The sequence below is a fragment of the Rhamphochromis longiceps genome, linkage group LG23 (genome assembly GCF_057381845.1).
Source record: "Rhamphochromis longiceps isolate RC_006_pf linkage group LG23, R_longiceps_female_GT1.1, whole genome shotgun sequence".
NCBI lineage: Eukaryota > Metazoa > Chordata > Actinopteri > Cichliformes > Cichlidae > Rhamphochromis > Rhamphochromis longiceps.
The window spans coordinates 6,193,604-6,206,852 of record NC_140578.1 but is presented as its reverse complement, the minus strand read 5'-3'; the positions used below and the strand labels follow the sequence as shown (position 1 = coordinate 6,206,852).

The 13,249-nt window shown below is 39.5% G+C and overlaps 1 protein-coding gene across 1 annotated transcript; it reads left to right on the top strand.

Moving 5' to 3' along the window:
- Window positions 1-9: 9 nt before the first annotated feature.
- On the top strand, window positions 10-12,970 carry il12rb2 (interleukin 12 receptor, beta 2a). Its single transcript, XM_085399155.1, has 16 exons — window positions 10-126; window positions 371-564; window positions 1,257-1,517; window positions 2,024-2,147; window positions 2,249-2,439; window positions 2,950-3,092; window positions 3,438-3,579; window positions 4,899-4,963; window positions 5,611-5,809; window positions 6,994-7,176; window positions 7,302-7,400; window positions 7,502-7,648; window positions 8,435-8,566; window positions 9,575-9,671; window positions 9,753-9,840; window positions 9,927-12,970. The coding sequence occupies exons 2-16, from the start codon at window positions 504-506 to the stop codon at window positions 10,365-10,367; spliced, it is 2,373 nt and encodes a 790-aa protein (XP_085255281.1). The 5' UTR covers window positions 10-126; window positions 371-503; the 3' UTR covers window positions 10,368-12,970.
- The last annotated feature ends 279 nt before the right edge of the window (window positions 12,971-13,249 follow it).

Here is a 13,249-nt window from a genome sequence, read left to right as displayed (position 1 = left end):
GCGGCAGCCAGCCAACACGGAGTCTCCGCTCTCACGTTACCACCGCAGTGTGGACGCGCTCTCTCTCTAAATGAAGATGTTTAGGATCCGATACGAAGACGGCTAGAGCTACGAACAGCTTAGACGGTAACTAAAAGTTAAATTTGATGTTGAGATGTGATATTTGGGTGACTTTCAGGATCGTTTCTCCTGTTTTTAAACTACTATTGACTATATACTGTCCTCTGCTGCACTTGAACCATGCGTGTGATTACACTGACACTGGTACATGCCTCACAATGTATACATTTTATAAGTTACGACCTTATTGGCTGTATGAAGTGAACATTTCTAATCAATAATGTTATTTTGATTCCTCCCACCTCTACAGTCGCTGCATCGAAAGCATAAGAGATCGCAGGCATTTTTTTTTTTTTACTTCTCCTTTTTAAGGCGAAGCAGCTCCCGTGGCAATGGAAGAGACACTTAGGCTGCTGTAAAGTTGCTGATGACTCGTGGCAACAATGTTGCAGTTACGGTCGGTCTTCGTCGCCGTTGCCGTGCTGGCCGTGCAGCTTTGCATTGGTAAGCTTAGATAAATGTGTGGATTCAGTTTTCTAACATATCTCTTATTTTCTCTTTATATATGTTGGTGATAAAAGTTCGATATCAGCAACACGATCAGTGGGTTTGTTTGGTGTGTTTTTTAAAGAAGTCTTAAAGGTAGTGATCTAGAATCTTTCCCATTGTCCGTCGTTTGTGAACCTTGTGGTTATGTGATAGTTTATATATGATAACTAATGTGATAACTGATATCCCGAAGAATATGCCTAGAAGAAGAACGTGTGGACAGTGTTTTTGTGTGCAAATGTGAAGATTGACATTTGAAATTATAGTTAAATCAGATTTTCATATAATCCAGATTAGCAGTTAATGTTTGGCTGTTTCTGCAGGTTCCTATGAGCCAAATTTGGCCTTGACTAAAGACATTGACTCAGACTGGCTCATCTTACATGAGCCAAGTGTCAGGCATAGCCCTGATTAACCCCAAATGTATCTGCCATCTGGGATATAACTTTTTTCACACACACACACACACACACACACACACACACACACACACACACACACACACACACACATATATATATATATATATATATATATATATATATATATATATATATATATATATATATATATATATATATATATATATATATATATATATATATGATCATGTTATTACAGTCTGTAAGCTGTTCTTTCTGTTTTAGGTGACAAATCCTGCGTCATCAGGTCGAGTACTGACTCTGTAGTGCAGCTAGGCTCCAGTTTTGAGGTGTTCTGCATCTTTAACCTGATGTGTACGGGTTCCATGTACAGTGGCCAAGGTCCCACAAAGCAGAAACACAAAGCACTGAATTCTACAACCATACATTTTAAGGTGGTGAACATAACAGAGAACAGAACATACAGCTGTCACTGTGAGAACCGTAAAGATCTGGACCCCTGTGGACTTGACATCTCAGCTGGATGTGAGTATTCAGTGAGCATGAAAGTCCCCTCTACTGAGACTTTTAGCCCAGGTTCATGGATTTTAGGCTCTCTATTTCTAATTAGAAAAAGCCAACAGATTGATGTTGAATAGACTGAAAAGTCCTGAGCGATGCTCTGCAGGGCAGGACTTGTCTTTCAGCTTGAGAACTTTTTATTTTAGGGTATGTTTAGCACTTCTAAGTTACAAAAGCTGTCAAAGGGTCATTTGGTTCTGCTTTTTTGTCTTTACATAATGTACACTCTGGTTGCATGTTAAGGAGTGAGCACAGCTAAGTGTCAAAGTTAGCTATGATAAGTTTCTTATTTAGTCTATATAGGATTTGCTAACTCAAGTGTGAAAATAAACTATTTTTGGTTGTTGTTGCTGTTTCTGACACATGCAGCTTGACATAAAAAGACAAATTACTACTTTTAGTATTGTTTATGCTTTAGCTCTCCGCTCAGTACTCAGTTGAGTATTTTCTCTGTCTTCTTTGATCTCCAGACCTACCAGATCACCCTAAAAACATTTCATGCATCTACAAAATCGTAAAGAATGAAAGTGGAGTTGTGGTCTGCATTTGGAACAGAGGACGGGACACTAATCTTCGAAACAGTTCAGCGCTTTGGTGAGTCACCACCATACTGCTATAAAAACAAATATTCTGCTTGTCAGTTTTGCCTTCAAAACACATCGATAACAGTTTTTTCTGTCAACTGAAACTTTCAGGGTGAAGGGGGTCTCTGGAAGTCACTCGGATGGATCAACGTCATACAAAGTCTCCGATAAGGGAACCGAGTTGCTGTCGGTGAATTTCACTGTCTCCAGATCAGTCGAGCTCATCTCAGTGTGGGTTCAAACTGAAAACCCACTGGGTTCTGCAAACTCGTCCATCATTAACTACACACTCAGTAAAATTGGTAAGACTCATATAAGTTACCATCAACTGGAGACCAATGACTCCAGAGATGAAACTTGTGGAAAAAAAAAAGAAAAAAAAGCAAGAAAAGATTTTCAGGTTGACTGAAGGGTATGACAACGTAATGATGCTGTGGGTAGAATTTCACGCCAACTCTGCAGTGGAAACTGTTCTATACTTCAATCTTGAAGTTTATGGTTACTGATGATCACCCATGCTCTTTTCCAAATCCTGCCAATAATAATCCAGAGGAATCCCAGAAAGATGATTCTGCTCACACCGATGTTACGTTTTTAGCTCGGGAAACGTTTCGTCACTCATTCAACGGATGAGGGATGAAACACCTTTCCCACTGAAAACGCAACATCCAGATGGATTTCCTTACACGCTGGATGGAGCATGCATCAAGACAATACATATATGGCAAATATTAGGAACCTGTTTTGTTTTAGTGCTGTACAAAATGTTTGTTTTTGTCATTTATGTGACCACTTTGCGTTGATCCGAACAGTGATGCCGTCGACTCCCGTTCTGGGCAAGCCAGAGTGCTACTCCCGGAAGTGCATCATGAAAGTGGAGCAGCCTGTGAGGACTCAGCACTTGGAGATCCAGTACAGGGCAGAAAAGCAGACATGGACAACTTATCAGGACTCAGTAAGACATTTTAACTCTTCAGAGTTTGAGAATTTAGGGACTTTCAGTGAGAAAAGTAGAAGTCAGAGATATCACATGAACCTTTGAAGATATACAGTTAGACCAAATAGGTCTGTTACTGATTCAGATCGAGAGGCATATATGAGTAGCAGGACTGATATGAGTATAAGTGAATTGACAATGATGCTCAAGTCGTAAAAACAAGCTGGAATTTGTCCTTTTATCTTCTCTCAGGTGTTCTTACAATGGGTTAATTCGCGGATCACTTCCACATGCAAAACTCGTATCTATATGGCAATCTGAGGTTATATAACTGAAAAATATGTATTTATTATTAACTTACAGGTTGTGCAGATGAATTCCTCCCACTGGTCCATCTCTTCTCTGGAGCCCTACAGGTTGTACCATTTCAGAGCCAGATCTAAATTCAGCACCGGCCTGTGGAGTGAGTGGAGCACAAACATTTACGCATGGACTCAAGAGGAATGTAAGTACTCATGTGTTAACCTGCAGCTCCGGAAGGCTGTTTTAAGGTCTGCCTTTGCGTATTATGAAGCACTTCCTGACACTACACATTCTGTCTAGAGACGGATAATAAGGTACAGATACAGTATATCTGTGGCGCTTTATCTGTGCAGACCATCAGATAATACAATTGTGCTTCCTCTCAAACACATTAATTGCAGTTTGTCTTTCTTCCTCATTTTTCTGGACAGCAACGTGCTCTCTGGACCTCTGAAGAAGGCTATTTTGACTCCACACATTAAATGACCACAGATGATTATTATCATGACATCAAAGGCACAATGAAAATCAGCTTAGAGAGAAACATGACCCAATATGTTGCCTTTTCTTGTGAAAGTGGATCATTTCATAGGTGTTTTCATTTTTGCACTAGGCAGTGCTGTGATATCCTTTTTTGTGGTTGGTATCTGTATTTGAAAATATAAACACTCTGAATAGAAACAACTGAAACTGGCATTTAAAAAGTTGCAAGCGGCCAACCCTGAAATCTCATTTTACAACAGCACTTGAACTCATCAACAGGGAACCATTGTGACCATGTGACTGCTGTGTGTTCTCATTAATACTTAAATTTTCCTTCTTTTGAGAAATTACTGGAAGTGAAAGAAAGTAATAACTGGCAGTGCACTTTGGAATAGGGTTGACGCTAGCATACATGCGTCTTCTAGGAGGCATTGTACAAAGCACTCCCTCTAACCTCATTTACATTTATTTTACCACATCTTCCTACATTTGTACACAAATGACAGGGTGAAGTGACCTTTTCTTCCTCACTGGGTTACAACATCTCATGTACGGTCACACACTGCTGCCAGAGTTACTGTAGAGGAAACCACCCTCCCCTGTGTAAGACTTTAGCAAGTTTGGTTTAGACAGAACTTTCCAAAAACATCACAGAGTTTGTGAATAAAGCCTCATAGAATTAATTTTAATAATGAATAACTACAGTTTGCACCAACAGACCTTTTAACCACACTGTTTGTGCATTATTTTCTTTTTTTAATTAGATAAGGACTTTGATTCAAATAACACGGGGTTTCTTGGAATTGCTACTCATTACTGTCAGAGTTAAGATGGAAAGTTTAACAGAGCTGCACAATGGATGTCTGTCACTTTTTAAAATATTTCAAAGCATTTCATCACTGATAAGGAACCATCACACCGTTGATGCAGATGCGCTCATTTACTGAAATGAAAACCCACCCAGTTCACTAGCTTCTCTTGCATGAATTGAGTTAATATGTCCTGGTGACTTACTGCAGTTTGTTTTGTTTTTTTTAGCCCCTGCCAAAGAGCTGGATGTGTGGCTTGCATCTGATTTTAAACACATGAAAGTTTACTGGAAGGTAAGTCTTATTAGAAAACTTATACAGTTTTCACTGTTTATTATCCTTAACATGTTTGCTGCAGAGCTGAATTACATGAAATTGCACTGCACTTGACACATAGCACATAGCGCTGCTGTGTGTGCTTGAGTCTGAGGGTTTGAGGTCTACATGTATTCCCCTCTCCCCGTTCTGTGTGTCTGTGTGGGCATGTGACATTGTAACCATAGTAACACTTTCTGATCTTTGTGCTTTACTACTACTACTTTATTCTGCAGACTAAATGTCAACAACTGACCACCTCTGAGGTGTGACATTCACACTCACACAATCACCACTCTGGACCACACACACACACACACACACACACACACACACACACACACACACACACACACACACACACACACACACACACCTCGAAACTTTCAATGTCACATAAAGACACTGAGAGACAAGTGAAACCTGTCAGCAGATACCACAGTTTCAGTTTACAAGAAAGAGAGGAGCTGAACAGAAATGATGTGTCTTACATACTCATCTTGCTGTGATGTTGATTTTGAGCGGCATCTAAATCCCAGGCTTGTGTAATCATTTCCTTTGTCTGGTCTGCATCCTCCAGTCATCAAAAAAACTGATGTGATGCTTTTTTATTTCTTTGATTTCAGGAGATGAACGTTTCCGTCTCTAGAGGGAAGATCCTAGGATATGAACTCAGCATTTCTAGCTTTAGTGTCATCACCAACGTCAGTGCCAATGAAAGGAGTTGTCTAGTTGAACTTTGTGCCAGCTGTGATGTGACAGTGAGGGCTCGCAACTCCAAAGGGCTGTCCCCTCCTGCCAGAGTAACAACCCGTCGTACTGAAGGTAAAAAAACAAAGACATTTGACATATGATTCAGTATCTCTTTTTCCATCGTCTGTTCTGCAACCAGAGCTTCTGTGCTGAAACACTGATATGTCTTTGTTTGTAGTTATCTGGTTCACCAAAAACATATTTGGAATATGCTCTTCAAGGACAGATCTGGTCTAAAATTAGACCAAATTCGACTACAGCAAAATCCCCCCTGCAGTTTGAGTGAATGGCACTGATGGTCTCGTTACAGTGCATTCAGGCCACAGTGTCCTCACCTCGCCACTGAAAAAGCTGCTCACGAACAGCTGGAGGAATGCAATAAAGAGTCTGTCATGTTGACCTAGCATTCAAACTCTCCAGATCCCAATCTTACTGAGCACCCATGCAACAAGTCCGGCCCAAGCAGTAACCCTAGAGTGTCCAGGTGCCTGTGGCTGTAAAGCATTTTTATTCCTCATCCCTTGTCTCACACAATAAAACAAAGTCCCAAATTTTCATTGCCTTTAGTTTTCAAAACTCAGCATGGACACAGAGACTTCTCTAAAGTCTGGCTTTAACTTAGCGGCTCTTTAAGATAGTAAAGAAAAGGTGTGATTTGGTGGGTGGGACCACAAGGAAATTAAATCCAGCTACACCAAAGACAACTTGTGACTTGGGGGAGGGGCGTAGAAGGTGACTCTCACTCCATTAGTTCCTTTTTCCCAGGAATTAATTTTCAGTTTCGCATAGGGAAGATATGACACAGTGTATGTTAATGTCACCCTATAGATTAGATATATGACAATTTTAGTGTTCCTGCGTGCATGTTTTCTGGGTCAGATCTGTGTTGATGGCATGCTCGATCTGCTCGTATCAGGCCAGGTGGTTGTAATGTTGTGCATTATCAGCGTACACCAACATGTTGAGGCCCTCCACAAAACAGGGGCAGTTATTTATGTAATAATTCAGGTTGCAGTTTACCTTACACGTCTATTTGTTGCAAAAAATAAAACAATTCCTAACTGCCCTCGTGAAAAACTTTTCCCAGATGGTAATTCTGCCTTGTTTCTTTGTCAGGAGAATTATAAAAATCCACAGTCTGGTTCCCTTTCTTTTAATTTTAAGTCTTCTCATTAAAATGTTACAAATGTATTAGTAACACTGATCTATGCATTTGTGAATTACGTGACTACATGATTGCCTTGTTTTCGCTTCAGCCAAATCCCCTAACAACTTACAAGTAACAGCCAACAACTCCAATATCACCATCTCCTGGACAAAACCTGAAACTGCACCACCACCGACCACATATGTAGTGGAGTGGTACCCAGATGGCAACAAGTTGGAGGAGCTCAGATGGGTCAGGCTGGGCGAGAACAAAAACCACGCTGTCATTTCAGGTAGGAAGTGAAAAATGAAGCAGGAGAAAAGCAAAGCCTCTAATGAGTGATCTGTCACTTTTTTAAAACACACATTTTGCACATTTCTTTTTTCTCTTAAAGTGCTTCTGTCCTCCTTTCTGCAGATGTCCAGCCATATGAGTGCTATGACGGAGCGGTGTATGTGCTCTATAATGAGAGTTCCATTAGTTGGAAATTTAAAGGTGTTGCCACTTTGGAGTCAGGTAAGACATACAAAACAGTCAATATTCCTTATTAAATATTAAATATTTTGTTAATGGTCATCATATTAAGCAGTGTTTTGGGTTGTGCTTGTGGTTTGCAGCTCCAGAAGCCGCCCCACGTGTCCAAGAGAAGGTTGAGGGAAGAAACAACGTGAACATTACCTGGAGTGAGCTTGACAGGAGTCAGCGCAGGGGTTGCATTACCAAGTATACTATCTATTTGGAGACCATGGGGAACACTAAAATCTGTAAGGAAGAGTTAAACTGCAGTTGTTTTATTTTACTGACATTTTCAGAAAAGGCCAAGGTGAAGAAAATGAGAATGCTAAATCGAAGGGACCACATTAATATTTTATTCAAAAGCTTGTTATTTCAATATGGTTCCAGGCATTAAAGCATTTTTCTTGTGAAGCGATGTAACCAAATGAAACATAAGAGAACAGATGATTAAAAAAGCATACAGATCATACAGAGGATTCATCAGCCATTAGTTTGTGAAGTTCAGCATTTCTTCTGTTGCCAGCATGCCGTTTGGAAACCGGACACAATGAGTGAAGGGTGGGCCTCACAAAGAAACCACAGATTGCATGTGCATCTATAGAGTTGTGACTTATGAATCACAAGACAGCCACACCTTAAAGTGTAACATTTACCCAGTTTGTGCTACTTAAACGGGTCAGTGTAAGCATAGACAACCAGACCAACCTCACCCCGGCCGCCTCCTCCAGCTCTTCTGAAGAGGGATGCCAAGCTGTTCTCAAGCCAACTAAAATATATAATCTCTCCTGGGTCTACATCAGGGCCTCCTACAAGCTGGGAAGCCCCAAAACCTCACACCTGTGAGGCACCTTAGCCAGACTTCCAAACCACCCCAGCTGGATCGTTTCAGTGTGGAGGAAAAGCAACTTTATGCTGAGTCCCTCTCAAATGACCGAGCTCTTCTATATACAGTCAGTGACTGAAACATATTTAACAGAAACTATGCACACTGACAAAATGTTCTGCCTCTGCTGTATGTGTTTATACATTTTCAGACTCTACGCCAGCATCAGAGAGGACGTATATAATTAAAGACCTGCCTCCAGCAGAGTACAGACTGTGGATGAGTGCTTCAACAGCTGCAGGAGATGGTCCTGCAGGTCAAAAGATCAAGTTCTTCATTGCACGTAAGCAGCCTCTTTTTTACACTTAGTTTCTTTCAGGGAGGAGTTCAATCCCACTCTTGGGTTTGTAGAGTAAATCTGAAACTGCACTAGTGACACGGTAAAATAGGAGGTCTGCATGCCATGCAAGCTATTTCCAATGCAATCATTTTGCTAAGCTAAGCTAAGCTACCTGGTTGTTGAGTGTTGCCTTGAATTTAACAGGTCTGTAAGAAGTTCATGTCAATTATCACATCTGTAGTACTGTGTTAATATTAAATAAATAAAAAATAAAATATTAAATAACTTATTATCACTAAATTTATTATATACAAGTAATTGTAAAGTTTCACATTAAAGCTTTGTTTTAAGTGAAACTGTTTAAAAACACACTATTATACTAGTATATACTATACTATACTATACTCAGACTGTTTGCTTTTTGGTTTTCAATCCAAGTGATCTTCGTTAAAATAGTCCCTGATACTGATGTATAATTTTTTTTTAAATGTACATATACAGTAATGAGGAAAATAAATTAGTCACAGCCTTCTATGCAGTCCTGTGAGAAAATAAGTCCAAACAATGACTTAGTGTCTCATAACTATTATAAGCAGCAGTAAACCTATTTTCTGTATGACTCTTCTTTTTAAAGTTGCTTCAGTTCATTGAAACTTGGCATTTATTTACTTCAGCCTACTCCTTTTCAAACAAATAATGGAATGATATTTTGTAATGATTGTGAAGGCACATGTTTGAAATGTTTGAAATAAAAATGAACTGAACTGAACTGAACTGAATTTATTTATACTTAGCTTTCTTGAAGTACTTCCACCGCATCAGTTGGGTGGAGAACTGGACTGTGGGCCTTTGAAATACCTAATGCTTTTACTTTTCAGCCATTCTGTTGTAGATTTGCTGTCCTGTTGCAAGAACCTGCAAAGAGTTAAGCGTCCTAGACGCGCTGTAACAGAGGAAATAAAGGTGTATTCCGTGATCTTACATCTTTTTATTTTGTTGCCACTGTTGCAGATGACACCCAAGCGTTCCTCCTACCGGTGTGTATTATCAGCTCCGTGGCTGTGGTGATTCTTGTGTGTTTGTACCAGAACTCAACCGTAAAGCAAAGGTACATGTGCAACATAAACTCTATAACGCAGTTACACCTTATTATTTTGTTGCTATAAAAAGTTTTCTCCTTCTCCCTCAGGTCTTGGGAGCTTTTTCAGTGTTTCATGCTAGATGTTGTGCCAGATCCTGCAAACAGCAAGTGGGCCAAAGAGTATACCCAAGACAAGGTAAACGTATAAAAGTTAAGAAGAATTCAGGTTGGACTGCATCTCTTATTGTTCGTCATTTGAGCTCGTGTCTCTGTTCCAAACAGGGCAACATGAACCTGCCGCTCCCACCATGCAGCTCCAGTGAACCCAGGGAGGAAGAAAAGCTCATCCTGGTGAATGTGGAGGAGCTACCCAAGCAGAACAGTGAATCTAGAAAACCAATCTTGCGTATGTCTCCTTCAACCAGGCTGAGCTCTGAGACTGAGCCGGAGTCGGTCATTCCAACCACGTACATTAAGAGTTTGTCCCACGACTCAGACAGCTCCGATCACACGCACACGTCTCTGGACACAACTGTTGATTATATTTCATCACACGAGCCTGGAAATTTGGACGAGGAAGATGATGAGGAGAAATGTGGAGAGTTTCTGGACATGCCTTTCATCTCCAATCACAACATCTTCATAGAGCCGCTGGTGTTTGGAGGGAAGCTGACTCTGGATGCAGTGAAAATTGACTGCAGTGACTTCTTTCAAAACGCTTAGTAAAACTGAAAGCAAATGAAACCTGCTTTTAGAGGACGAATGCTGATAAGCCAACAGCCCAGAAACAAAGAACTGCATGAACTACCTCCATGCTCACTGAAATCAGAGAACTTTTGCTTAAGTCTGAGCTTCAGTTATGCAGTAACAATTTTAAACCTAAAGGGTATTCTTTTCATGTCATGCATTACAATTGTTTTCTCTTCAAAACGGCAATGGACACACTAATCGCTTGACTACAATTAACAGGACAGGCTTGCAAGAGATGTTGTCATTTCTGATCTGGCTGAAGAAATTTCCAAAGGCCCAATCAGACGTTTCATAGAAGGAGAAGCAGAGAGATAACTTGGTTCCTGATGCAAAAATAGATTTCAGACATAATCTGCTTTTCTGTTTGTGCTTTTCCTGCTATGACATGTAGACATGTCCTCTCCTTTGTAAAAGATCATCCCAAATGCATACTCTGTTATAGCCTTGACTATCCCGTGCATATGCATTTATCCTACCTCAGTCTTAGCTCATCTACAAAAGGAGGAGGTTAAACTGGACCATTTGGAACTAACTGCAACTTTTTAACTTGAGACAAATTCAACAGCCCAGCAGTGTTGAGAGACAATAGCTAATATTAGCCTGACAACACAAAGCCAGTAAAAACATGCTGATGTTTATAGAATATGATTATTACACTCAACAAACACTTCATTAGAATATCTGTATATCTACTTGTTTGTGCAGTTATGGAAACAGCCAGTCAACTTGGTACAGCATACACTCCTGCAGATAAACATTCAGGAGTTTCAGAATGAGGGAAAGTATGATCTTTGAGACCAAACACGATTCTCTGTTTCAGGTTTTCAGTTTACTCTAATACCAAAAAATCGTGGGAAAAGCTTTATCTTATCTCTGCACTGAGCAGAAAACCATCTTAGACATGTCGGATTTCTGCATCAGGAATCAATTCTGTTAGCTGAAAACAGAAATCTGAAACTGCAGCCAGCACAGGCTCACCAACACTGGTAAACACCGTGTGCCCTGACGATTATTCACATCTGCTGAGGCAACAGTTGTAGGATTCATGTTCCCAGCTTGCTTTGAGTCAAACACCTGACAACAGTTGCACAGTGACTTTGGACCCTGCAATCATCTCAGGACTTTATGGTGTGCATCTCTTTCTGGTCACAATTTTCTACTTTTAATGCTAAATTCAGCATGTCACAAAGCAGAAGTTACCTTTAATTGTTTAATTAACGTGATAAATTTAGTGGCCTCCCCAGTCCCCAGATCAACATCCAGTAGAACACTACTAGCTCATTAAGAAAAGGCAAGTAATAGCAAGAATATGTATCTGATTAATATAAAAATTATGTGATGCATTTCTATCAAACATGGCAGAAACAAAAAAGGGATACTTGTAACATCCACATTTATCAGTTCTATCTTAATTTAAATGACAATTACCACTGAACACAAAGTAAAGCTGAATCAGATACATTTTGCAAAGATGTAAAAGTGACAGATGCCATCAGAAATAAAGTCTTTAAAGCCGCAAACATGAACTTCATGAGAGGGTGAAAGAAAATCAAAACGAATATATTTGGATGTGGATATATTTCATATATTCATTTATATTTTCTGTTGTTCCAGGGCTGGCATAGCAAAGAAAAAAAAAAAGAGTAAAATTTGATGAATGTACAGTGCTATTCTTTTATGTTTTTCAAAACAATCTTGTGTTTTGAGTGACCTCTTTGATGATTTTGCACCCTTTGACTATGACTGTCTTTATATGGGAATCGGCGTAGCTCATAAATATATACTTAATTTACTTCGATGTCAATACCAATAAATGAGTTCATCATTCAGACTTTGTATGGGTTTTTTTTTCCTGGATGTCATATGGTCCACTGACTCCAAAGATTATAATTGTGGTGCCAGAGTCGTACAAAGCAAACCTAGTTTAGTAACAAGAACACCCAGAGAGCACTTCTCTGATGTTTAATCATATATTTATCACAGTATGATGACATCATCTGTTCTCTCATCATTTGTGCTGACGTCAGCATTGTTAATATCAAAATCTAGTTTAGTATATTAATCTTTTTATGTCATTAGGAAGTCATACAATGTTAGATTGAAAAAAATGTTTCAAAGAATTCAAATAAAGACTAATTTAGTATATTCCTGGAAACTAAAAGCTTTTTCCTAATTCATGTGACCCTAAACGTTGATCTAGGACCTTGAAGCATTACATACAGAAATGGTGTATTTTACTATCTTTACCCATATGATGGGAGCAATATTTGGCTTCTAAAAGCTATAAAGGTTGAATAATGAAGGTCAAGGTCAAATGAAGCGTACAAGGTTGAAATCTCTGCTCAGATTCAGTCAAATCAATCTGTCAAAATAAAAAGAAGCCACGAGTTTCTCATGGTAAATAAAGTAATCAGTAATCATTGAGTCAGTAATCTAGTCTCATGATGCACTGAGGGGTTTTTTCTTCCGTCAGGTGATGTTCTTTATACACTTCTCTGCATTTAATCACTGCTTATTATTCATCTCTGACTCTTTTCCATAGTGTGTCTTGGTCCTGTTTTCGTCCAGACCCCAAGCCGTCACAGCAGTTGGCTGCCCTTTCCTGAGCCTAGTTCTGTTTGGTTCCTTTTAAAACAGTTTTTCTTTCTCACTGTCACCAACGTGCTTGCTTATAAGGTGAGTTATATGAGTGTTGGGGTTTTCCGTGTTCTTTGCTGCTATATGAAGGAAACTGAATTGAATCTCATCTTAAACCAAGCACTTTGCAACCTGTTCTAATGGAGCCTACCTCTTATTTTGTATACATTTTTCCTGTTGTTTATTCTTGCTGTCTTACTATTTATATTTTAAACCTG